At 45.0% G+C, this 26,462-nt stretch overlaps 2 protein-coding genes across 3 annotated transcripts; one reads left to right on the top strand and one right to left on the bottom strand.

The window, feature by feature from the left end:
• Positions 1 to 14,298: 14,298 nt before the first annotated feature.
• LOC134736015 (rhox homeobox family member 1-like) lies at positions 14,299 to 17,978 on the top strand. Of its 2 annotated transcripts, XM_063634872.1 has the most exons (3): positions 14,299 to 16,166; positions 16,369 to 16,695; positions 17,633 to 17,978. In XM_063634872.1, exons 2-3 carry the CDS (start codon positions 16,490 to 16,492, stop codon positions 17,712 to 17,714), a joined length of 288 nt encoding a protein of 95 aa, XP_063490942.1. In that variant the 5' UTR covers positions 14,299 to 16,166; positions 16,369 to 16,489; the 3' UTR covers positions 17,715 to 17,978. The 2 variants fall into 2 exon arrangements, with proteins under 2 accessions (XP_063490942.1, XP_063490943.1); XM_063634873.1 differs by having other exon boundaries at positions 14,299 to 16,695.
• A 5,083-nt stretch (positions 17,979 to 23,061) lies between these two features.
• LOC134736014 (homeobox protein ESX1-like) lies at positions 23,062 to 25,699 on the bottom strand. The gene is made up of 3 exons (XM_063634869.1): positions 24,735 to 25,699; positions 24,198 to 24,532; positions 23,062 to 23,402 (listed from the first exon to the last, which is right to left on the bottom strand). Exons 1-2 carry the CDS (start codon positions 24,817 to 24,819, stop codon positions 24,219 to 24,221), a joined length of 399 nt encoding a protein of 132 aa, XP_063490939.1. The 5' UTR covers positions 24,820 to 25,699; the 3' UTR covers positions 23,062 to 23,402; positions 24,198 to 24,218.
• Positions 25,700 to 26,462: the final 763 nt, after the last annotated feature.

Below are 26,462 nucleotides of genomic sequence, written 5' to 3'. Positions count from 1 at the left end.
CCCTTTGGTGAGTGTTACCTAGCAGGGCACCAATCAAGTAGTATTTGCTTAAATTGATTGACTTTAGTTCAATTGATTCACTTCTTGCAAATGTTACATACCTGATTGAGCCTCATACAAGTAAAAGTAGGCACAAATGACAGGTTTGATATCCTAGATTTATGAGGGCAGGGACCCTGGAGCCAGACTTGTCATTTGCTAGCTAGCTAAGCTGGTAAGTGGCTTTTTCTCCCGGTGATTCAATTTTCTCACATGTAAAATATGGTGATAACAATACCTACCTCCTGGAGCTGTTGTGGAGATTAATTGAGATGATACTAATGGTAGCTCACACTTACCTGGTTCTTACTGTGTTCTAGGCAATGATCTAAGTGACTTGTTTACATTAACACATGTAATCCTTTTTTTTTTGGGCGGGGGGAAGGAGTCTCATCTCACTCTGTCGCCAGGCTGGAGTGCAGTGGTGCGATATCGGCTCACTGCAACCTTGGCCTCCCGGGTTCAAGCAATTCTCCTGCCTCAGCCTCCTGAGTAGCTGGGACTACAGGTGTGTGCCACCACGCCCAGCTAATTTTTGTATTTTTAGTAGAGACGGGGTTTCACCATGTTGGCCAAGATGGTCTCAATCTCTTGACCTCGTGATCTGTCTGCCTCGGCTTCTCTAAGTGCTGGGATTACAGGCATGAGCCACAGCACCTGGCCCACATGTGATCCTCTTAACAAACCTAGAGACATAGATGTGCTATTACTGTCATTTTACAGGTGGTGGTGTTGAGTCACCAAGATGCTAAGTAACCTGCTCAAAGTCACTCATTTGGGAAATCTCTAGAGCTGAGATTTGAACCCATCCTCTGAGTACCATCCCTGACACAGAGGATGTGCTCAATAACGTTTGCTATTATGCTATAATTATTATTCTTCTGTAATTAGTTAAGTAGAGATAAACAGAAATAAAATATCATTCATCTCAAAATTTCCTTCCCTTCTTTGAATATTGAATTACTGCCATAGATATCTACTGGTAACTTCATCATTAGTAATCAAGGGATAAATTATGATATCTAGAATAACAAGTTAAACCAGGATGTTGAAGAAAAGTGGTTGAATATAGGAAGATAGCCATTCTCCTCAACACTACATTTTTGTTTATTGTTGGAATCAGATAGTCCTATAGATTACTTGAACACAGAAAACTAGTTCAATAGAGATCATTACAGCTACTAAATACAACAGAAAATTATAACATATAGCACGATAGCAAACATCCTTTGTATCATGGATAGTACTCACAATCGGTTCAAATCCAAGCTCCGGGCATTTCTCAAGTGGGTGACTTTGACCAGGTTACTTAACGTCTCTGTGACTCAATAATGTCACACCTGTAAAATGTCAATAACAGATAAAGCCAGAGAGTGGAGAACACCTTCTTCCTATAACCAACTTCTTATTTCTTTTTTAGCATAATGAGTTAGTTCTATATAAGCAGGGGTACAGTTACCTACTGAACTGGAGATAGAGATAACTAGAAAACCTCAGAGAAGCCCAGAACCTGGAAAGCAATGCTCAACATGCAAAATTCTTAGTTTTCCTTGATAAAAATCAATTTGTACCATAGATATCTAGTGGTATGTAGGTCGATAGCAAATTTGAATAAAGTAGAAATAATTAGAAAAAAATTGGCAGACACGAATCTGAAAAATCATGATTTTCCACTGTAACTTCTGATTTCCTGTTATAATAATAAGCTAATACTATAGCTAGCTGGTGATACCTATTTAACGAGATTACTAGAGGTAACTAAAGATAATTAGAACATGCACTTGAAGTCAAAATTGAAATACACCGTCTTAAAATTGTTTTTCTTTTCTAGAGACAGGGTTTCACTATGTTGCCCATGCTGCTCTTGAACTCGTGGTCCCAAGCATCCCTCTTGCCTCAGCTTCTTGAGGAGCTTAAATTACAAGTGTGAGACATTTGTATTTGTACAAATTTATGGCGTACATGAGATATTTTGTTGCGTGTATTTAATGCATAGTGTCAAGTCAGGGTAATAGGGTATCCATCACCCAAGTATATTTTTGTTAAGTATTATCATCTTATTCTGCTATCAAACATGGAATTTATTCATTCTATCTTACTGTATGCCTCTACACCTGGCTAATTATTTTATTATTATTATTATTACTATTATTATTATTATTATTTTGTAGAGACGAGGTCTGTTTGCCCAGCCTGGTCTCAAACTTCTGATTTCAAGCAATCCATCCATCTTGGCCCCCTTAAGTGCTTGTATTACCACATTAAATCTTAATCTCATGTTGGAATAAAGATTTAGAACCTGGTCTAAATTGAGCGTGCCCCACCCCACCACCAAACGAACTTCATAAAACCCACCAGTTTAAAACAGTAACATAAAAAAAAATCCTTGGTTGTCAGAAAAAATTCCTAAAGAGAATATTCCCTGATAGAGCTCCATTTGTGCCATATCTTCAAGGTATATATTTGAGTGTATGCAATTTTTCTTTAACCTTTTCACCCTTCTTAGTTAAGTGAAAACTTTTTCAAAATTGTTCTTTTTTATTCCAATTTTTAAACAAATTTCCTGTTTGCAAACCTGCCCCTCCACACCCCCACTGTAATTCGAGTATATTAGCAGTGTATTCCAGCTTACAAATAAAAGTATTGGAGAAAATAAAAATTTCGGGCTGCCACTTTCTACATGGCTTCATCAGACCCTTAAAAACAGCAGCAGGACCACCAGGCACTTGGACTTTTAAGCTATGTCCTCCCCATCTGTCTCAGTGAAACTAAACATACATTAATTACCCATATAATGTGTTCTTTCTGTATGTAACTTATTCCCTTACCCCAATGCCTGAATATTTATAAATGTGGTCATTTAGCTAAGAACATAGCCTGGTTTAAATATTTTCAATACAGTTGAACCTTCTCACAATATGGCTCCTTGGTGCATTAATTTGCAAACTCCTCAAGTCAGACTCAGTCCCAACATAACTCCACACAGAAGTGTTCTCTAAAGGATACCATTGTTAGAAGGAATGGAACTTTATTTATACTTAATCTTGTACAGGAAATAGAAGTAACAGTTTAGTTCTGTTTCGCATTAGAAAGCATATTCCCTCTGGTAATGGGAAATTTCCATAGGCTAAGGTTTATGTATCCCATTATTCCCCCGCTAAAGTTCAAAACTCACTTGGCAAACATAGAAAAGGCAACAAAAACAGGCCAATTGGAGAATGTGTAGGACAAACGTATTCAAGGACTGAGGCAGGTTTCAGAGAGTGGCTCCTCTGACCAATTGCTTTCATCAGGCTTACTGGCTTCCACTTCGGCTTCACTCACATCTATGCATATTGCCAGCTGCTTTCTGGGAAAGAAAACTATAAAAATTCAGTATTTGGAATTGTGCATGAAATGAAATACACCTATGAACATTTCATACCGGTTTGAAAATGTCTATCCTCCCAACTGCTCCTGCACATTTTTCTGTGATACCTAAAAATAGCCCCAGGCTTGCATTAGGTAGGGGATGGTTTTCCTTTGTGTGCAGAATTTCAGAGAGGGCTAAAACACTCAGGATTCAAGATTTTTCTATCTGTATCTATCAATCTATCTACCTACCTATCTATCTATGTATCATCTATTTATGTAATCTATCTATGTATCTGATTTTAGAGACAGGGTCTAGCTCTGTAGCACAGGCTGGAGGGCAGTGGCCGGATCACAGTTCACTGAAGCCTTCAACTCCGAGCTCAAGCGATCCTCCAGAGTACCTTGGACTACAGGTGTGTGCCAACATGCCCAGCTAATTTTACAATTTTTTTTTTGTAGAGATGGAGTCTCACTATATTGCTCAGGCTGGTCTTGAACGCCTGGACTCAAGCCATCCTCCTGACTTGGCCTCCCAGAGCGCTGGGATTACAGGCATGAGCCACTGCACCAGCCCGATGCTAGATAATTTTTAATGCAAATATTTAACTTGATTCGTTTCTATACTGCGTGAAAAATACCTTGATGCCTAGTAGGTATTGCCCGCATCCCACAGCTGAAGAACGGCCCTGAGCCAGTGGCCTTGAACCCCCTACTTAACCTTGTGTCCTTGAGCCTTGTGTCCTTGAGCCCCCTAAGTAGCTTTTGACACTGGAGGGTGAGAAGGAGACAGGGATAGGGCCAAAGGCGTCCAGAGAAGAGCCCTAGAGTCCTGGTAATTGGGCACCTCCAGAGCAAGCCGCTTACCGAGCGAGAATGTGGGGATATTCAGAGCGTGGGAAAATGCTGTCTAGCTCCTTCAGGTGCAACCTGCTGAACGCACTGGGGCTGAAGAAACGCTGCTGATCTTGGGGTTGTGGTTCCTCCGAGGAGGAGTCCTGGGCTAGAAGCCTCAGGCTGCTGCTGCGAGGGCTCCTGGTCGCCACTGCCGCGCTTCTGGTTATCTTATCTTCCATCATGGGGTCGGCAGCTCCCGCGCAGAGGTGACTTTCTTTGTCTGCTCTGGCTCCCTACTTGGTTTCGGACCGTATTTTCTTCTCATCGTCTCCTCCAGCTTCAATCACCAAAGTCCCTACAGCCTTCGCATCTGGAAAGGAGGAAAGGCAAAGAGAGATTCAGAGAGCAGAGAGAGAGGGAGAGAAAGAGAGACAGAGGGAGAGAGAGAGACAGACGGGGGGGCGGAGAGAGAGAGAGAGAGAGAGAGAGACTTACATCAGGGAGTTTGGCGCGGGCATAGGGCAGCATACAACCGCGGCCTGAGAGAGGAGGCACAGCAGCTTTCTGTCCACGCGCCTCTCTCCGGGAAAGTTCCTTTCCGAGAGTTCCCCCAAAGCACCGGTATGGGTCCCCAGACAGACACTGACTGTCGCCTTCCTGGAACTTCCAGGCGGAGGTCGCCGGCGTCTTCATGGCCGGATCTGGCCTGGAACGCCATCTGGGAGAGCGGTAGATGAAGCCTTGCGCCTCCGCGGATTCAGCGCTGGGGTCTTCTGGCTGTTCCGAGTTCCCAAGCGTGGATTTGCGGGTCCTACGCCTGCACGTGGCGGGGAACCGGCTGCTGGTCTGGTCGCCTCTGCTTGTGGGGTGTGCGTGTGTGTGGCGGAAGGCCCTGCTGGCACGCACTCACGGCCGGTGTGTGGCCCTTAAGTCAGGGGCGCGCTCGTGGTCAGGGCGCGGGGAGGGGTCGGAAGTGTGTGGGGACCTGCGATCTATTTTGCAGGTTTGTTGACCACTCCCACTCCGGGAGGGGTGACTGCCAGAGGAAGAGGCTGAGCTGTCTAGTGGAAGCCGATTTGCCTCGGGGGAGCGGCGAAGGAGCGAGACCCAATCTAGCTCCCAAACCCTTTAAGAAAGTTTGCAGAACATGTCCCCGTGTGGCCCTGGAGTCAGGCGGGCCGGCGTAATGCTTCTCCAGGGCGAAGACGCTGCGCGCTGAAGGCAGTGCACTTTGCAATTTGGACTGCCAGCATCGCTCTCCCCTCTCGGTAGATGGTGACTAATGGATGAGTCTCTCTAGTTCTGTTCTGCTCCAACCCCAATTCCGCGAATCGGACCGAAATTAAGATGAAATGATTAAATGGAGGCTGCATGCTAGGTTTTTGCAGCAATGTCCAGAAAGTTGAGTGCGCCACGCTCTCCAGGAGATCTGCGGAAGCAGAAGTTTGGGGCTGGGATTTGCAGAGCACTCTGGACGCTCAGATGCAAGCTGCAAGAAACCTAACGCCGCTTGCAAAATACTCCACGTCAGAGTACACGTAGAACCCTGCCTGTGTTTAGTGCATCCCAGAAAGCTTACACTGCAAGTGACCCTTGCTTTGGCGTTCGCTAGACGCGACTGCGGAGCATGCAATGTCTGCTAAGCTATGCTGGGCTCTGGCGCCTTAGGTTGCAGGCCCTCTGCAGAAGTGCCAGTATTCACTGTGCTGCGAACTTGGGTTAGTTCCCGCCTTCCCTCCATCGTCACCCGCTTCTGTTACTCACCCTCCTCCTCCTCCTGCTTCTCCTTTCCTACTCTTTGTCTAGAACTATCATTCTGACCTTTCGCCCCCTACTGATAAATGTCAAATAAAAAAGAACCAGGGCAGATTGGGACCTCTATGTTTTTCCCTTAAGAAGTGTGCCTCCCAAGCGGACCTAATAGACATCTACAGAACTCTCCACCCCAAATCAACAGAATATACATTCTTCTCAACACATGGCACTTATTCCAAAATTGACCACATAGTTGGAAGTAAAGCACTCCTCAGCAAATGTAAAAGAACAGAAATTGAAACAAACTGTCTCTCAGACCACAGTGCAATCAAATTAGAACTCGGGATTAAGAAACTCACTCAAAACTGCTCAACTACATGGAAACTGAACGACCTGCTCCTGAATGACTACTGGGTACATAACGAAATGAAGGCAGAAATAAAGATGTTCTTTGAAACCCATGAGAACAAAGACACAGCATACCAGAATCTCTGGGACACATTTAAAGCAGTGTGTAGAAGGAAATTTATAGCACTAAATGCCCACAAAAGAAAGCAGGAAAGATCTAAAATCGACACCCTTAACATCACAATTAAAAGAACTAAAGAAGCAAGAGCAAACACATTCAAAAGCTAGCAGAAGGCAAGAAATAACTAAAATCAGGCTGGGCGTGGTGGCTCACGCTTGTAATCCCAGCACTTTGGGAGGCCGCGGCGGGCGGATCACGAGGTCAGAAGATCGAGACCACGGTGAAACCCTGTCTCTACTAAAAATACAAAAGAATTAGCCGGGCGTGGTGGCGGGCGCCTGTAGTCCCAGCTACTCGGAGAGGCTGAGGCAGGAGAATGGCGTGAACCCGGGAGGCGGAACTCGCAGTGAGCCGAGATTGCGCCACTGCACTCCAGCCTGGGCGACAGAGCGAGACTCCGTCTCAAAAAAAAAAAGAAATAACTAAAATCAGAGCAGAACTGAAGGAGATAGACACAAAAAAAATCTTCAAAAAATCAATGAATCCAGGAGCTGGTTTTTTGAAAAGATCAACAAAATTGACAGGCCACTGGCAAGACTAATAAAGAAGAAAAGAGAGAAGCATCAGATAGATGCAATAAAAAATCATAAAGGGGATATCAACACCGATCCCACAGAAATACAAACTACCATCAGAGAATACTATAAACACTTCTACGCAAACAAACTGGAAAATCTAGGAGAAATGGATAAATTCCTGGACACATACACCCTCCCAAGACTAAACCAGAAAGAAGCTGAATCCCTGAATAGACCAATAACAGGCTCTGAAATTGAGGCAATAATTAATAGCCCACCAACCAAAAAAAGTCCAGGACCAGACAGATTCACGGCTGAATTCCACTAGAGGCACAAAGAGGAGCTGGTACCATTCCTTCTGAAACTATTCCAATCAATAGAAAAAGAGGGAATCCTCCCTGACTCATTTTATGAGGCCAGCATCATCCTGATACCAAAGCCTGGCAGAGACACAACAAAAAAAGAGAATTTTAGACCAATATCCCTGATGAACATCGATGCAAAAATCCTCAATAAAATACTGGCAAACCAAATCCAGCAGCACATCAAAAAGCTTATCCACCACGATCAAGTTGGCTTCATCCCTGGGATGCAAGGCTGGTTCAACATACACAGATCAATAAACGTAATCCAGCATATAAACATAACCAAAGACAAAAACCACATGATTATCTCAATAGAAGCAGAAAAAGCCTTTGACAAAATTCAACAGCACTTCATGCTAAAAACTTTCAATAAACTAGGTATTGATGGGACGTATCTCAAAATAATAAGAGCTATTTATGACAAACCCACAGCCAATATCATACCGAATGGGCAAAACTGGAAGCATTCCCTTTGAAAACTGGCACAAGACAGGGATGCCCTCTCTCACCACTCCTATTCAACATAGTGTTGGAAGTTCTGGCCAGGGCAATCAGGCAGGAGAAGGAAATAAAGGGTATTCAATTAGGAAAAGAAGAAGTCAAATTGCCCCGTTTGCAGATGACGGGATTGTGTATTTAGAAAACCCCATCTCAGCCGAAAATCTCCTTAAGCTGATAAGCAACTTCAGCAAAGTCTCAGGATACAAAATCAGTGTGCAAAAATCACAAGCATTCCTATACACCAATAACAGACAAACAGAGAGCCAAATCATGAGTGAACTCCCATTCACAATTGCTTCAAAGCAAATAAAATACCTAGGAATCCAACTTACAAAGGATGTGAAGGACTTCTTCAAGAGGAACTACAAACCACCACTCAACGAAATAAAAGAGGACACAAACAAATGGAAGAACATTCCATGCTCATGGATAGGAAGAATCAATATCGTGAAAATGGCCATACTGCCCAAGATAATTTATACATTCAATGCCATCCCCATCCAGCTACCAACGACTTTCGTCACAGAATTGGAAAAAACTACTTTAAAGTTCATATGGAACCAAAAAAGAGCCCACATTGCTAAGACAATCCTAAGCCAAAAGAACAAAGCTGGAGGCATCACGCTACCTGACTTCAAACTATACTACAAGGCTACAGTAACCAAAACAGCATGGTACTGGTACCAAAACAGAGATATAGACCAATGGAACAGAACAGAGCCATCAGAAATAATACCACACGTCTACAACCATCTGATCTTTGACAAACCTGACAAAAACAAGAAATGGGGAAAGGATTCCCTATTTAATAAATGGTGCTGGGAAAACTGGCTAGCCATATGTAGAAAGCTGAAACTGGATCCCTTCCTTACACCTTATACAAAAATTAATTAAAGATGGATTAAAGACTTACAGGTTAGACCTAAAACCATAAAAACCCTAGAAGAAAACCTAGGCAATACCATTCAGGACATAGGCATGGGCAAGGACTTCATGACTAAAACACCAAAAGCAATGACAACCAAAGCCAAAATTGACAAATGGGATCTAATTAAACTAAAGAGCTTCTGCACAGCAAAAGAAACTACCATCAGAGTGAACAGGCAACCTACAGAATGGGAGAAAATTTTTGCAATCTACCCATCTGACAAAGGGCTAATATCCAGAATCTACAAAGAACTTAAACAAATTTACAAGAAAAAAATCAAACAACCCCAAGCGTGGACACAAGGATACCGAATACCTTCAAGGGAGGTTGATTAATTTTCCTAAAGGTGAAATGACGCAGTACTTCTGCTTGGGTGGGATCCTTGAGTTTTCAGCCCTTCTGAAGCAGGAGAACAAGGTCTGGAGGCAGAGAACCTAAGGCCCTTCCACACTTACTTCCTAGAACTAAATTGAAACGAAAACCCTAACTTTCCATGCCTAAATAACAAAAGGACCAGGGGCTACACCCTTTGCAAAACCCACTTTTTCTGCAGGGCTGATGGGAAATTGAAAGTACCTGTGACTGGTACTTTTTGCAACCATTTGGACCTTTGCCTAGGAATGTAACTTTGTAACTTCACCTCAGCCTCTGATTGATTGCTATCTGCAACCAATCAAACTGATTGTGGGCCAAGTCTTACTTTGCATAGAAGTGCAACTTTGTAACTTCACATTCACCTCTGATTGGCTGTGAACCTTGTAACTTTATTTCAGCATCTGATTGCAGGGTATCACTTCACTTACATGAGGTGGACACCAAGTGGCCAGTGGGAAACCTCTAGGGGGTACTTGGACCTGAGAAGATTCTGTATCTGGGGCCTTGAATGCTGAAGCTACTGGACTCCTCCCCAGACTGGTTCATAATTTTTCAGCTGAAACTAACATCTACAAAGACCATCTATCTTGGGTGAACCTATTTTCTTGTAGCCAGCGTTAAATATTGGCTCAGTCTAAGGCCTCTCAGGAAGAGATAATACTCAGCCATAAAAAAGAATGAAATAATGCCATTTGCAGCAACATGGATGGAACTGCAGGTCATTACCTTAAGGGAAGTAAACCAGGCACAAAAAGAGAAGTATCACATGTTCTCACTTATATGTGGGAGCTAAAAAATGTGGACACATGGAGGCAGAGAGGGCAAAAATAGATAACATAGAATAGAAAGAGCAGAGGGAGGGGGGATGATGAAGAGAAGTGGGTGGAAGGGTGCAAACATACAGTAAGAGAGAAGGAATAAATTCAATGTTTGATAGCAGAGTAGGATGAGTATACTTAACAAAAATGTACTTGGATGATGGATACCCTAATACCCTGACTTGACACTATGCATTAAATTCATGCAACAAAATTCCTCATGTATCCCATAAGTTTGTACAAATACAAATGTCTCACACCTGTAATCCAAGCTACTCAGGAGGCTGAGGCAGGAGGATTGCTTGGACCCAGGAATTCAAGACCAGCTTGGGTAACATAGTGAAACCCTGTCTCTAGAAAATAAACACAATTTTTTGTTTGTTTTTGAGACAGAGTCTCACTCTGTTGCCCAGGCTGGAGTGCAATGGCACAATCATGGCTCACTGCAACCTCCACCTCCCAGGTTCAAGCGATTCTCCTGTCTCAGCCTCCCGAGTAACTGGGATTACAGGCACCCAACACCATGCCCAACTAATTTTTATATTTTTAGTAGACACAGGGTTTCACCATGTTGGCCAGGCTAGTCTCAAACTCCTAACCTCAGGTGACCCGCCCACCTCAGCCTCCTAAAGTGCTGGGATTACAGGCATAAGTTACCGTGCCCAGCCAGAAAAACAATTTTTTTTTTTCATTTTGTACTTATGTATTTATACAGAGTCTTAGAATCATAACGTTTTAGAAACAGAGAGAACTTTAGAGATCTTCTGATATAACCCTCGTCAGTTCACAAATGAGGAAACTATGGTCCCAATTAAGCAATGTTTCCAGGTCACTGCATCGGTTAGGACCGATGTTCAGCTGCAAGCAACAATGGCAATGGGTTATCTTTTCCTCTCACTTAAAAAATATAGTGTAGTGGCACACAGCCCGGGCAGTGTAGCTTCACAACATCCTCAGTGTACCTGACTCTTCTCTTTCTGCTCTTCTGAACACCACCAGGGGCTACCACCCTCAAGTTCTTCTGCCGCAGGATGGCCACTGCAGCTCTGGCCATGGTACCTGGTTCCAGGCAAGACAGAGGAAGAACTGGGCGGGTAAAAAGTCACCTTCCAGCTGAGACAGCCATCTCTGCAGATCTGTGCCAGGATCCCCTCAATGACTTCTGCTTGCATTTCCTTGGCCCCACCTTTCCCACAAGCTGACTGAGCAAGATAATCTTTGAGCTGGATACATGATCTCCCCAACAATTTAAAGGTTCCGTTAGGAAGCAGAGAATGGGCACTGGACAGGTAACCAGCAGTTTCGTCTGTAAACAGACAGTGGCTAAGAAGTGACACTAACCCACTCTCTTAGCACCTCTTCCAGTGCTCTTTGTAAATGGAAGACTGCAGTGGAAAAACAATTTTTTAAGACTGCATTTCAATTTTGACGTCAAATGCATGTCCTAATTATCTTTAGTTACCTCTTGTAACCTCATTAAAGAGGTGTATTAGTCCATTTTCATGCTGCAGATGAAGACATACCCGAGACTGGGAAGAAAAAGAGATTTAATTGGACTTACAGTTCCACGTGTTTGGGGAGGCCTCAGAATCATGGTGGGAGGAAGAAGGCACTTCTTACATGGCAGCTGCAAGAGAAAATGAGGAAGATGCAAAAGCAGAATCCCCTGATAAAACCACCAGATCTCGTGAGACTTATTCACTACCACGAGAACAGTATGGGGGAAACCGCTCCCATGATTCAAATTATCTCCCACTGGGTCCCTCCCACAACATGTGGGAATTAGGGGAGTACAATTCAAGGTGAGATTTGGGTGGGGACACAGAGCCAAACCATATCAATATGTATCACCAGCTATCTATAGTATTAGCTCATTATTATAACAAGAAATCAGAAGTTAGAGTGGTAAATCCTGATTTTTCAGATTCATACCTTCAAATTATTTTCTAATTATTTCTACTTTACTTAAATTTGCTATCGACCTACATACCACTAGATGTCTATAGTACAAATTGATTTTATCAATGAAATATAAGAATTTTGTCTTGTTGAAAATTGCTTTCTAGGTTCCAGGCTTCTCTGTTTTCCAGTTATCTTTCATTATCTCCAGTTCAGTAGTTACCTATGTGCCCCTTGTTATATAGAACTAACTCATTATGGTAACAAGAAATAAGAAGTTGGTTATAGGAAGAAGATGTTCTCCACTCTCTGGCTTTATCTGTTATTGACATGTTACAGGTGTGATGTTATTGAGTCACACAGATGCTATGTAACCTGCTCAAAGTCACCCACTGGGGAAATGTCCAGAGCTGGGATTTGACCCTATCCTGAGTACTATCCTTGACACAGAGAATATTTGCTATTGTGCTACACGCTATAATTTTCTTTTGTAATTGGTAGTTCTAGTTATTGCTGTTTAACTATTTTCGTGTGTCCAACCACTTATCTACAGGACTAACTGATTCCAACAATAAACAAAAATGCAGTGTTGAAGAGAATGGTTAACTTCCTGAATTCAACCACTTTTCTTCAGCATCCTGGTTTAAACTTGTTATTCTAGATATCCTCATTTATCCCTTGGTTACTAATGAGGGAGATACCAGTAGATATCTATGGCACTAATTCCATATTCAAACAAGTGAAAGAAATTTTGAGATGAATGATACTTTTATTTCTGCTTATTTCTAGTTAACTAATTACAAAAGAATAATAATTATAGCATAATTGCAAATGTAATTGGGCACATCCTCTCTGTTAGGAATAATACTCAGAGGATAGGTTCAAATCTCAGCTTTGGACATTTCCCAATTGAGTGACATTTCCCAATTGAACAGGATACTTAACACCTTGGTGACTCAATAACACCACCTATAAAATGACATATAATAGCACATCAATGTGTATATGGGTTTGTTAAGAGGATTACATGTGTTAATCTAAGCAAATCACTTAGATCATTGCCTAGAACACAGTAAGAACCAGGTTAGGTGTGAGCTACCATTAGTATCATCTCAATTAATCTCCACAACAGCTCCATGAGGTAGATATTATTATCACCCCATTTTACAGATGAGAAAATTGAAGCACAGAGAGAAAAGGCAACTCATCAAGTGAGCTAGCTAGCAAATGTCAAGCAAAGCAATGATGCAGATGCCAGCAATCTGGCTCCAGGGTCCCTGCACTCATAAATCTAGGACATCAAACCCATCATTTGTGCCTATGTTTATTGGGATGAGGCTCAATTCAGTACGTAGCATTTACAAGAAGTGAATCAATTTAACTAAAAATTTTAAATAAACACTACCTTGATTGGTGCTCCGGTAGGTAACACTCACCAAAGGGACACAGAAATGACTACTGAAATTTAGAAAGCACTGAAGCAAGTCATGGAAACCTCAGCTGTGAGACACCACACAACTCTGATTCTGACAGATGTCCGAGTTGGGCTAATACACACCATGATTAAAACCATTGTAGGTCTCCCAAATAGTAACTGATCCCAGGCCAAAATTCATCAAAGTGTGTCTGGCCATGAGAAGGGTGAGGTCTGCCGGACCCTGCAAGATCCAGCCTGAGGAGGAGACGTCTTGGTTAATGTCAGGGACAGTCTGTGGGTGAAACTCCTTGACAGCTTTTTCAGAGTGAACTGGTCAACCAACCATCCTGTAGCTGGTTTCCTATCTACCACCCAGGAATGGGAGACAGGAGAGGCTTATCTGTCAGGCAGAGTGGGCAAAGTGAGTGGGGGTCCCGGTTCTTTTTAGGGGCCTATGAAAATTGTTTAATTTATTAAATAGGCCTGTTGACAGTGGTGGTTCTGAAGGCCAAAATTGGCTAAATAATCCCAATATTCAGGAAACCAACTCATTCCAAGGCCTGATTCTTATTTTTTATTTTGTTTTATGTTTTACAGCTAGGGTCTCAGTCTGTAGTTCAGGATGGAGTGTAGTGGTGTGATCATAGTGAGGCAGGAGAATAGGGTCTGGAAGCAGTGAACCTAAGGCCGTTTCAGGCTGACATCCTAGAACTAAATTGAAAGGAAAGCCCTAACTTCCCACGCCTAAGTAACAAAAGCACCTGTGGCTACTCCGTTTGCAAACCCCCACCTTATCTGCTGGGCAGATGGGAAATTGAAAGTACCTCTGATTGGTTGCTTTTTGGAACCAATCAGACCTTTGCAGAGGAATGGAACTTTGTGACTTCACTTCAGCCTCTGATTGGTTGCTTTCCACAACCATTTAGACTGATTGCCGGTCACCACTTCATTTACCTAAGGTGAACACCTCGTGGCCAATGGGAAACTTCTAGGGGGTATTTGGACCCCAGAAGATTCTGTATCGGGGCCCTTGAGTGGCTGCTCAGGCCTGCTCCCACCCTGTGGAGTGAACTTTCATTTTCCATAAATCTCTGCTTTTGTTGCTTCATTGTTTACTTGCGAGTTTTCTCCAATTCTTTGTTCAAAACGCCAACAAACTGAACAGCCTCCGCTGGTAAAAATAGCTCACTACAGTCTCCAACGCTTAGGTTCAAGCGATTTTCCCGCTTCAGCTAGGTGAGTAGCTTAGACTTCAGGTGGGTGCCACCACGTCCCGCTATTTTTGTTTTTTATTTTTTTAGAGATGGGGGTCTTGCTGTGTTGCTCAGGCTGGTCTCAAACTCCTGGGCTAAAGCGATCCTCCCGCCTCAGCCTCCTGGAGTAGCTAGGATTACAGGCACGCACCACCGGGGCCAGCATCATCCCGAGGAACTATTCTCTTTTTTAAGGTACAGGGTCTGTCTTTTTCTCCCAGGCTGGAGTGCAGTGGCAGGATTGTAGTGTGGCGACCATAGATCACTGTAACCCACAGCCTTCATCGTCCTGAGGTACACTTCTTGAAGAGAGAAACATAGAGCTCCCAATCTACCCTGCCTCTTTTTTATTTGACATTTATCAGTAGGGAGCAAGAGGTCTGAAAGATAATTCTGGACAAAGAGTAGGAAAGGGAAAGCAGGAGGAGGACGAGGAGGGTGGGTAAGAGAAGGTGATGACGAGCAAGGGAAGGCGGGAACTAAGCCAAGTCCACAGCGCCCGCCCAGCACACGAAACACTCATGCTTCTGCAGAGGGCCTGCAACCCGAGGCTCTGGAGCAGAATATAGCTTAGCAGACATTTCATGCTCCGCAGTCGCGTCTAGAGCCAAAGGAACATCCACTTGCAGTGTAACCCTTCTTAGATGCACTAAACACCGAACAGGGTTCTACGCTTGTACTCTGAGGTGGAGTAATTAGAGTGTTAGCAAGGGGCGTGTTAGGTCTCTTGCAGCTTGCATTTGAGCATCCGGAGGACTCTGCCAAACCCAGACCCAAACTCAGGGTTCCCCAGACCCCCTTGGAGAGCGTTGCGTGCTCAATTTTCTGGACGTTGCTGCAAAAACCTAGCATTCAGCCTCCGACCTCATCATTTCATCTTAATTACGGTCCGATTCGAGGACTTTGAGTCCGAACGGAACACAACCAGCGAGTCTCATGCATTAGTCACCAACTAGCCAGAGGGCAGCGTGGTGCCAGGAGCCCACGCCGCAAGGTGCAGTGCCTTCAGCTTGCAGCGCCTTCGCCCTGGAGAAGCATTCTGCAAGCCCGCGTGCCTGGAGGGCTGGACAGAGACATGTTCTGTTAACTTTCTCTATTGGTTCTAGCTCCTCCGCCCCTTCCCCTGCCCCAGATCTGTTGGCGCCAGGCAGCTTGGCCCCTTCCTCCTGGCAGTCACTCCACCCGGGTTGGGAGTGGTCAACCAAGCCGCAAACTGGAGCGCGGGTTCCCTGCACGCCCGACCCCTCCCCGCGCCCTGACCAGGAGCTCGCCCCTGACTTTACCGCCACCTTCCTGCCGCGAGCGCATGCCAGCAGGACCTTCCGTCCGCCACACACACACACACACCACCAGCGGAGGTGACCAGGGCAGCAGCCGGCTCCCCGCCACGTGCAGGCGTTGGACCCGAAGTCCACGCGCCGGAACTCGGACCGGGAGCCAGAGGACCCCAGCGCAGAATCCGCGGAGGCGCACGGCTTCATCCACCGCGCTCTCAGATCGCGTCCCAGCCCAGATCCAGCCACGAAGACACCGGCTACCTCTGCCTGGGCTTCGTGTTCCATGAGCTCCAGGAAAGCGACGGTCAGTGCCTGGCTGGGGACCCGGACCGGTGATTTGTTCAACTCTAGGAAGGGAACTTTCCCGGAGAGAGGCGCGTGGACGGGAAGCTGCTGTGCTACCTCTCTCAGGCCGCGAGTCTAGGCTGCCCTGTGCCTCTCTCTCTCTCTCTCTCTCTCTCTCCTTCCCTCCCTCCCTCCCTCTCTTTCCCTCTCCTCCTTTCCAGATGCGAAGGCTATAGGGACTTCGGTGATTGAAGTGGGAGGAGAGGATAAGAAGAAGAGTCCAAACCCGAGCAGGGAGCAGAAGCAGAAGAATGTCACGTCTGTGCGGGAGCTGCGGACCCCATGTTGGACGAGAACCAGAAGGGCGGCGGTGGAGACCAGGAGCCCTGGCAGCAGCAGCCTGAGGAGTCTGCCCAGGACTCTTCCTCCTCGGAGCTGCAGCCCGAAGATCAGCAGCATCTCTTCTTCCCCAGTACATTCAGTGGATTGCGCCTGAAGGAGCTAGACAGCATTTTCCGACGCTCTCAGTATCCCGACGTGTTTGCTAGGTAAGCGGCTTGCTCTAGAGGTGCGCATTATCCAGGACGCTAGGGCTCTTCCCGGGACGCCTTTGGCCCTGCCCCAGTCTCGCTCCCTCCCCTCCAGAGTCAAAAGCTACATATGGGGCTCAAGGCCACTGGAGTAGGTCACTCTTGAGCTGTGGGGTGGGGGCGATGCCTACTGGGCATCAAGGTATTTTTTCACGCATTATGGAAACGAATCAAGCCAGGAAACTTTGGCCAGACTCGTGTTTTGGAAATGTTTTGTTGGAATTGCGATTGACATCAGGGTGAGGAGAGTGAGTCCTACACGGTTGGATCTTGCCTTTTTTGAACATTTTAACAATTTGGTTACTGTGGATTTTTTCATTGGTCTCGACTTTTAAAATACTGCCTTAACATTTGTTAATCTTCGGGTTGGTTCGATGGCTCACGCCTGTAATCCTGGCACTCTGGGAGGCCGAGGCAGGAGGATCATTTGAGTCCAGGCGTTCAAGACCAGCCTGAGCAATATAATGATACTCTGTCGCTACATAAAAATTTAAAAAATTAGACCAGCATGGTGACACACACCTGTAGTCTCAGCTACTCCGTAGGATCGCTTGAGCCCAGGTGTTCGTGGGTTCAGTGAACCGTGATTGTGTCACCCCTCCTCCAGCCTGGATAACAGAGCTAGACCCTATCTCTAAAATTAAATAGATAGATGGACAGTTACATAGAAAGAGATATCTTGAATCCTGAGTGTTTTAGTGCTCTCTTAAATTCTGCACACCAAGGACAGCCATCCCTAATGCAAGCCTGGGGCTAGGTATCACACAAAAATATGCTGGAGCAGTTGAGAGGATAGACATTTTCAAACGGGTATGAAACGTTCATCAGTGTATTTCATTTCATCTACAATTCTGAAAAAGTTTAAATACTGAACGTTTGTGGTTTTCTGCCCCAGAAAGGAGCTTACAATATGCATGGATGTAAGTGAAGCCGAAGTGGAAGCCAGTAAGCCTGATGAAAGCAATTGGTCAGAGTAGTCACTCTGAAACCTGCTTCAGTCCTTTGATACCTTTGTCCTACACATTCTCAAGTTGGCCTATTTTTGTTGCCTTTTCTATGTTTGCAAAGTGAGTTCTGAACTTTAGAGGGTGAAAAATGGGATAAGGAAACCCCAGCTTATGGAAATTACCCATTACCAGAGGGAATATGCTTTCTAATGGAAAAATAAAACTATACATACCAAACTGCTACTTCTATTTCCTGTATAAAATTAAGAATAAACAAAGTTCAATTCCTTCTAACAATGGTATCCTTTAGAGACTACTTCTGTGTGGAGGTATCTTGGGACTGAGTCTGACTTAGAAGTATGCAAATTAATGCACCAAAGAGCTAGAATGTGGGAAGGTTCAACTGTATTTAAAATATTTAAACCAAGCTATGTTCTTAGCTCAGTGAGTGAGTTTATAAATATTCGGGCATTGGGTTAAGGGACTAAGTCACATACACAGACAGCACACTATATGAGTAATTAAGTATGTTTAGTTTCACTGAGACTGATGGGGAAGAGATAGCTTAAAAGTCCAAGTGCCTGGTGGTCCTGCTATTTTTTCGAAGTGTCTGATGAAGACATGTAGAAAGTGGCTACCTGAAATTTTAATTTTCTGGAATACTTCGATGTGTCAGCCTGAAAACACTGCTAATATACCCACATTACAGTGGGGGTTGGGGGGAGACAGGTTTGCAAACTAGAAATTTGTCTAAAAATTGGAACAAACAAGAACAATTTTGAATAAGGTTCCAGTCACCTAAGAAGGGTGAAAAGGTTGAAGAAGAATGGCATACACTTACATATATACCTTGAAGAAATGGCACAAATTGAACTTTATGAGTGAATATTCTCTTGAGGAATTTCTAACAACTAAGGAATTATTTTGATGGGACTGTCTAAAGAGGTGGGTTTTATGAAATTTGGTGATGGGGAGCACGCTCAATTTAAACCAGATTCTTACCTGTGCTTATTTGAAATATGTTTTCATTTTCCCAGGCAGTGATGATTAATTTGTAGGTCATGGGATCAAAAGATTACTAAGATTACTTAAGTTTTATTAAGAGAGAATTTTCCAAAATGAAAACAAAATCCAGGATGAGGTTATGAGCCCTGCTCTGCAGTTTGTGTGAGGGCAGTGATGGAAAGGAGCTGCAGAGCTGGTGCGGGTGACTTTTAGTGAATTTAGAACTAGTTTGGCCCAATTTTTCAGACAGAATAGAGACCCATCAATGCTAACAGGAACATTCATGCCCAACTCCGGACTCTAGGGGAAGCTTCCTAAGCGGCTACTCAGCATTTATGGGAAGGCAACAGCTAAGCATTGATTCAACATGCTCCAAATTCTGTCCACTGCCCTCCCTTTTTGTGGGGGACACAGGGGAATAGGAGTCATTCTGGCCCAAAGGTCCTGCTGCTTCAGAAGAATCATGAGATGAGACTCCACCAAAGCCAGAATGAAGCTGTTCTCCCTTTTCTCCCCCATCCCCAGCCCAGAAGGCATATTATTGCACCTTCCCCAACTCAAAACGGACAATCACAATGTCCAATGTATTTTGTTGCTCTCTTCATCCTTAAGAGATCTCTAATTTCTGCTAATTAAAAATAGAAAGGGCATCTTTGGGGTTATTGGCACTCGAATCAAGGAGATGGTCCCCTGAGCAGTAATCTAGACTCATCATTCACTGGAATAGGCAGTCATTTGTTCATGGTGTCTTCTTCCTGCGCAACTACCAGAGTAGAAAACAACAAAAACAAAAATGGGAGGGTGAGGGGAGCCAGGCCCATTTTTTAAGAAACATTAAGTTCTTCTCAATACAGCCTTTGCTTTTGAGCAATCTCTAGCAATGCAAGCGTTCTCGTTGGCTATTAAAAGTGCCTAAAGTATAATAAAAAAAAAAAAAAAAACTTATATGAAAAAAAAAAAAAGTGCTTAATTGTGAGCACCAAGGCTGCACTATGAAGTGATTACTAAGATAAGTGCCACAGTTCCATCAGAATTTCCTCTCGCAGAGGTTAAATCAAAGTCCAGTTTCACAGTATGCATTTTTTGCTGTGTTGTCCACTATCTCACTCTGCGAACTTCACAGTTGTGGATATGAAATGTCAGCAAAGCAGTTGCATGCAATGTGGGACTTCTGCACAGAGAGGAGACTATTGATACCCAGAGCCCCCAGCGCCTGGCTGAATTGGGGAACATCTAGGAATGCGCCTGTGTATGCCCACTGCCATCCTCACCAGATAATTTTGAAACCAACATTTCCCTTTTTTTGAGTCGGAGTCTCACTCTGTCACCCAGGCGGGAGTGCAGTGGCGCGATCTGGGCTCACTGCATGCTCCGCCTCCCGGGTTCACACCATTCTCCTGCCTCAGCCTCCCGTGTAGCTGGGACTACAGGCGCCCACCACCAAGCCCAGCTAATTTTTTTGTATTTTTAGTAGAGACGGGGTTTCACCGTGTTAGCCAGGATGGTCTCGATCTCCTGACCTCATGATCCGCCCGCCTCAGCCTCCCAAAGTGCTGGAATTACAGGCGTGAGCCACCACACCCAGCCGGAAACCAACATTTCTTATTTCCCAATGTGGCACCTGTTCTTTTTAAACATCAGCTTCCTCAATGCTATAGGTACCCTCTAAACAGAACTACAGAATCTATAGAAATAAAAGCCACAGGACACCATCAGACCGAGTTCTGACCTCTTCTAACCTTTGTCCCAGTTGAGCACATGGCTTTGCCATATTGCAATTGAAAGCCAATGAAATACTCCACACAAATCATGCAGTAAACACTAACATTCAATTTGACACACACTAACAGAACATTTTTTTCATGCTCAGGAAAAGAATAGTGAATACCATTTCCCATAACTGATGGAGTCTTCAAGAGACATGTATTTACTTGTTTGTTTTGTTTTTGTTTTTGACTCAGGGTCTCACTCTGTCGTCCAGGCTGGAGTGCAGTGGCCCGATCTCACCTCACTGCAACTTCCACCTCCTAGGCTCAAGGAATCCTCCCACCTCAGCCTCCCCTGTAGCTGGGACTACAGGCATGCACCACCATGCCCAGCTGATTTTTGTACTTTTAGTAGAGCTGTGGTTTCACCATGTTGCCCAGGCTTGTCTCAAACTCCTGGGCTCTTGCGACCCCCTCCCTGGGATCCCTTGAACGGAGCCACGGCAACTCGCCGACATATGTACTATTTTTAATACCTCTCTAGTTCTTCGAAGTTCCAGAAGAACTGAGGCATGGGGCAGAGGAAATAGTAAAAAATAATGCTTTAGATAATAGTTTCCACTCAATCTAAATTTCAAAACAGAGAGTTCTTTTAAAAGTAATCCCACAAAATGCATGTATTTTAAAATGTACTTCAAATATTGCAAAGGCAACAACCAGGCCAGGTGCGATCACCCAGGCCTGTAATCCCGGCACTTTTGGAAACCGAGGTGAGAGGATTGTTTGAGCTCAGGAGTTCAAAACCAACCTGGGCAACATATTGAGATCTCATCTCTCAAAAGGGATTTTAAAAACATATAAAAAAGGAAAAAAGGCAAAGATGAGAAATTAACTGTTCTAATACAAGTTTAAAATTTTTATTTATTAAAAAATATTTAACACTGGTTACCAGAAAATAGGTTCACCCAAGATAGATGGTCTTCGCAGATGTTAGTTTCAGCTGAAAAGTTATGAACACAATCTTGGGAGGAGTCCAGGAGCTTCTGCATTCCATAGTAATCAAAAAAATTGGGGGTTTTGCTTTCTAAAGTTTCTTTTTTGTTGTGGTTTTTGAGACGGAGTCTCACTCTGTCACCCAGGCTGGAGTGCAGTGGCCGGATCTTCACACACTGCAACCCCATTTGAAAAGCCCATCTTCAGTCTGAAGTAACTACATCAATAGGAGCAGGCTGGATTTTTAATCAGGTTTCATCAAGGATGCCTAAGGGGCCATTCATCCTCTGAAAACTTTTTTTTTTTTTTTTTTTGAGACAGGGTCTTGCTCTGTCACCAGGCTTGGAGTGCAGTGGCACAATCTTGGCTCGCTGCAACCTCTGCCTGTCAGGTTCAAGCAATCCACCTGCCTCATGCTACACCTAGTAGCTGGGACTACAGTGGTGCGCTACCAAGTCCAGGTAATTTTTGTATTTTCACCATGGGGTTTCACCATGTTGGCCAGGCTGTCTTGAACTCCTGACCTCATGTGATCTGCCTGCCTTGGCCTCCCAAATTGCTGGGATTACAGGTGTGAGCCACTGGGCCAGACTTCATCCTCTGAAAACTCTTGAGAGTGAAAAAGATGGTCTTAAAAAAAAAAAGGCTTGGTCATGGAGGGCCCATCACTGCACTCACATGAACTGCACAGCACTGCTCATAACCTCATCCTGGATTTTCTTTTTGTTTTGAAAATATACTTAGTCAATAATACTGAAGTAATCTTAGTAATTTCTTGATCTCATGACCTACAAATTAATCACCACTGCCTGGGAAAATGAAAAACCATTTCAAATTAGCACAGGTAAGAACCTGGTCTATAATACTGAAGTAATCTTAGTAATTTCTTGATCTCATGACCTACAAATTAATCACCACTGCCTGGGAAAATGAAAAACCATTTCAAATTAGCACAGGTAAGAACCTGGTCTAAATTGAGCGTGCCCCACCCCACCACCAAACAAATTACATAAAACCCACCAGTTTAAAACAGTAACATAAAAAAAAATCCTTGGTTGTCAGAAAAAATTCCTAAAGAGAATATTCCCTGATAGAGCTCCATTTGTGCCATATCTTCAAGGTATATATTTGAGTGTATGCAATTTTTCTTTAACCTTTTCACCCTTCTTAGTTAAGTGAAAACTTTTTCAAAATTGTTCTTTTTTATTCCAATTTTTAAACAAATTTCCTGTTTGCAAACCTGCCCCCCCACACCCCCACTGTAATTCGAGTATATTAGCAGTGTATTCCAGCTTACAAATAAAAGTATTGGAGAAAATAAAAATTTCGGGCTGCCACTTTCTACATGGCTTCATCAGACCCTTAAAAACAGCAGCAGGACCACCAGGCACTTGGACTTTTAAGCTATGTCCTCCCCATCTGTCTCAGTGAAACTAAACATACATTAATTACTCATATAATGTGTTCTTTCTGTATGTAACTTATTCCCTTACCCCAATGCCTGAATATTTATAAATGTGGTCATTTAGCTAAGAACATAGCCTGGTTTAAATATTTTCAATACAGTTGAACCTTCTCACAATATGGCTCCTTGGTGCATTAATTTGCAAACTCCTCAAGTCAGACTCAGTCCCAACATAACTCCACACAGAAGTGTTCTCTAAAGGATACCATTGTTAGAAGGAATGGAACTTTATTTATACTTAATCTTGTACAGGAAATAGAAGTAACAGTTTAGTTCTGTTTCGCATTAGAAAGCATATTCCCTCTGGTAATGGGAAATTTCCATAGGCTAAGGTTTATGTATCCCATTATTCCCCCGCTAAAGTTCAAAACTCACTTGGCAAACATAGAAAAGGCAACAAAAACAGGCCAATTGGAGAATGTGTAGGACAAACGTATTCAAGGACTGAGGCAGGTTTCAGAGAGTGGCTCCTCTGACCAATTGCTTTCATCAGGCTTACTGGCTTCCACTTCGGCTTCACTCACATCTATGCATATTGCCAGCTGCTTTCTGGGAAAGAAAACTATAAAAATTCAGTATTTGGAATTGTGCATGAAATGAAATACACCTAAGAACATTTCATACCAGTTTGAAAATGTCTATCCTCCCAACTGCTCCTGCACATTTTTCTGTGATACCTAAAAATAGCCCCAGGCTTGCATTAGGTAGGGGATGGTTTTCCTTTGTGTGCAGAATTTCAGAGAGGGCTAAAACACTCAGGATTCAAGATTTTTCTATCTCTATCTGTCATCTATTCATGTAATTTATCTATGTATCTAATTTTAGAGACAGGGTCTAGCTCTGTAGCACAGGCTGGAGGGCAGTGGCCGGATCACGGTTCACTGAAGCCTTGAACTCCAGGCTCAAGCGATCCTCCAGAGTACCTTGGATTACGGGTGCGTGCTGCTAATATGCCCAGCTAATTTTACAAAATTTTTTGTAGAGATGAAGTCTCACTATATTGGTCAGCCTGGTCCTGAACGCCTGGATTCCAGGGATCCTCCTGACTTGTCCTCCCAGAGCGCTGGGATTACAGGCACGAGCCACAGCACCAGCCCGAAGATTAATAATTTTAATGCAAATATTTAACTTGATTCATTTCTATACTGCGTGAAAAATACCTTGATGCCCAGTTGCTATCGCCCGCATTCCACAGCTCAAGAGCGGCCCTGAGCCAGTGGCCTTGAGCCCGGTAAATAGCTCTTGGCACTGGAGGGTGGTAAAGAGACATGGGTAGAGCCAAAGGCGTCCAGGGAAGAGCCCCAGAGTCCTGGGAACTGGGTAGCTCCAGAGCAAGCCGCTTACCGAGCGAACACGTCGGGATATTCAGAGCGTGGGAAAATGCTGTCTAGCTCCTTCAGGTGCAACCTGCTGAACGCACTGGGGCTGAAGAGACGCCGCTAATATTGGGGTTGTGGCTCCTCCGCGGAGGAGCCCTGGGCTGGAAGCCTCAGGCTGCTGCTGCGAGGGCTCCTGGTCGCCACCGCCGCGCTTCTGGTTCTCCTTGATCGTGGGGTCGGCAGCTCCCGCACAGAAGTGACTTTCTTTTTCTGCTCCAGCTCCCTGCTCGGGTTTGGACCGTATTTTCTTCTCATCGTCTCCTCCACCTTCAATCACCAAAGTCCCTACAGCCTTCGCATCTGGAAAGGAGGAAAGGCAAAGAGAGATTGAGAGGAGAGAGACAGAGAGAGATCAGGGCGTTTGGCGCGGGCACAGGGCAGCATAGAACCGCGGCCTGAGAGAGGAGGCGCAGCAGCGTATGGTCCACGCCCCCCTCTCCGGGAAAGTTCCCTTCCGAGAGTTCCCCAAAGCACCGGTCCAGGTCCCCATACAAGCACTGACTGTCGCCTTCCTGGATCTCATGGAACAGGAAACCCAGGCCGGGGTCGCCTGTGTCTTCGTGGCCGTATCTGGGCTGGGACCCCATCTGGGAGCGCGGTGGATGAAGCCGTGCCCCTCCACGGATTCTGCGCTGGGGTCCTTCGGCTCCTGCTCTGAGTTCCGGCGCGTGGACTTTGGGTCCGACGCCTGCACGTGGCGGGGAGTAGGCTCCTGCCCTCGTCGCCGCTGCTTGCGGTGTCTGTGTGTGTGGCGGAAGGCCCTGCTGGCAGGCGCTCAAGGCCCGAGTGTGGCCATTAAGTCAGGGACGCGTTCGTGGTCAGGGCGCGGGGAGGGGTCGGGCGTGTATGGGGACCTGCGATCCATTTTGCAGCTTCGTTGACCACTCCCACTCTGGGCAGGGTGACTGCCAGAGGAAGGGGCTGAGCTGTCTGGCGCGAGTCGAAATTGAGGCAGGGGTAGAGGCAGAGGAGCGAGACCCAATCTAGCCCCCAAGCCCTTGGAGAAAGTTTGCAGAACACGTTTCCGTGTGGTCCTGGAGGCAGGCGGGCCGGCGTAATGCTTCCTCAGGGCGAAGACGCCGCACACTGAAGGCCGCGCACCTTGCAATTTGGACTGCCAGCACCGCCCTCCCCTCTGGGTAGTCAGTAACTAATGGATGAGTCTCTCTAGTTCTGGTCTGTTCCCACCCAAAGTCCGCGAATCGGACCGTAATTAAGATGAAATGATGAAGTCAGAGGCTGCATGCTAGGTTTTTTGCAGCAATGTCCAGAAAGTTGAGTGTGCCACGCTCTCCAGATCTGTAGAAGCGGAAGTTTGGGGCTGGGATTTGCAGTGCACTCTGGATGCTCAGGTGCAAGCTGCAAGAAACCTAACACGCCCCTTGCAAAAGCTCCAGGTACTCCACGTCAGAGTACACGTAGAACCCTGCCTGGTGTTTAGTGCATCCCAGAAGGCTTACACTGCAAGTGGCCCTTCCTTTGGCGCTAGACGCGACTGCGGAGCATGCAATGTCTGCTAAGCTATGCTGGGCTCTGGCGCCTTAGGTTGCAAGCCCTCTGCAGAAGTGCCAGTGTTCACTATGCTGGGCAGGCGCTGGGGACTTGGGTTAGCTCCCATCTTCCCTCCATCCTCACCCCCTTCTGTTACCCACCCTCCTCCTCCTGCTTCTCCTTTCCCACTCTTTGTCTAGAACTATCATTCTGACCTTTTGCTTCCTACTGATAAATGTCAAATAAAAAAGAGCCAGGGCCGATTGGGACCTCTTATGTTTTTCCCTTAAGAAGTGTGCCTCAGGACGATGCAGGGTGTGGGTTATGGTGAACTATGATAACGCCACTGCACTCCAGCCTGGGCGACAGAGCGAGACCCTGTATTTCAAAATTTAAAAATTAAAAAATCGTGCCCCCGGACATTCTGGGCCCGGTTGTGCGTGCCTGTAAATACTAGCTACTCCTGTGGCTTCGGCGGGAGAATCGCTTGAGACCAGGAGTTTGAGACCAACCTGAGCAAAATAAATAGAAAAAAACCCATCTCTAAAAAGAAAAAAACAAAATAGTTGGGCATGGTGTCTGTCATGCACTGTCGTCCAAGCTAGTCAGGAGGCTGAGGTGGGGAGATCGCTTAACCCCAGGCATTGGAGGCTGCAGTGAGCTATGATCACACCACTGCACTCCAGCGTGGGCGACTCAATGAAACCCTGGCTCTAAAAAAATAAATAAAAATAAATAA

Source organism: Symphalangus syndactylus, chromosome X, assembly GCF_028878055.3.
Source record: "Symphalangus syndactylus isolate Jambi chromosome X, NHGRI_mSymSyn1-v2.1_pri, whole genome shotgun sequence".
In the NCBI taxonomy this organism is placed as follows: domain Eukaryota; kingdom Metazoa; phylum Chordata; class Mammalia; order Primates; family Hylobatidae; genus Symphalangus; species Symphalangus syndactylus.
Note: the sequence above shows the minus strand (reverse complement) of the source record. Positions and strands in the feature narration are given on the sequence as shown.

Excerpts from the sequence above, each read along its gene's own strand:
- LOC134736015 (XM_063634872.1), top strand. The coding sequence starts at position 16,490 with ATGTTGGACGAGAACCAGAAGGGCGGCGGTGGAGACCAGGAGCCCTGG. Across the intron at positions 16,696-17,632 it reads TATCCCGACGTGTTTGCTAG|AAAGGAGCTTACAATATGCA; the intron begins GTAAGCGGCTTG and ends TTTCTGCCCCAG.
- LOC134736014 (XM_063634869.1), bottom strand. The coding sequence starts at position 24,819 with ATGGGGTCCCAGCCCAGATACGGCCACGAAGACACAGGCGACCCCGGC. Across the intron at positions 24,533-24,734 it reads TGAGATCCAGGAAGGCGACA|ATGCGAAGGCTGTAGGGACT; the intron begins GTCAGTGCTTGT and ends CCTCCTTTCCAG.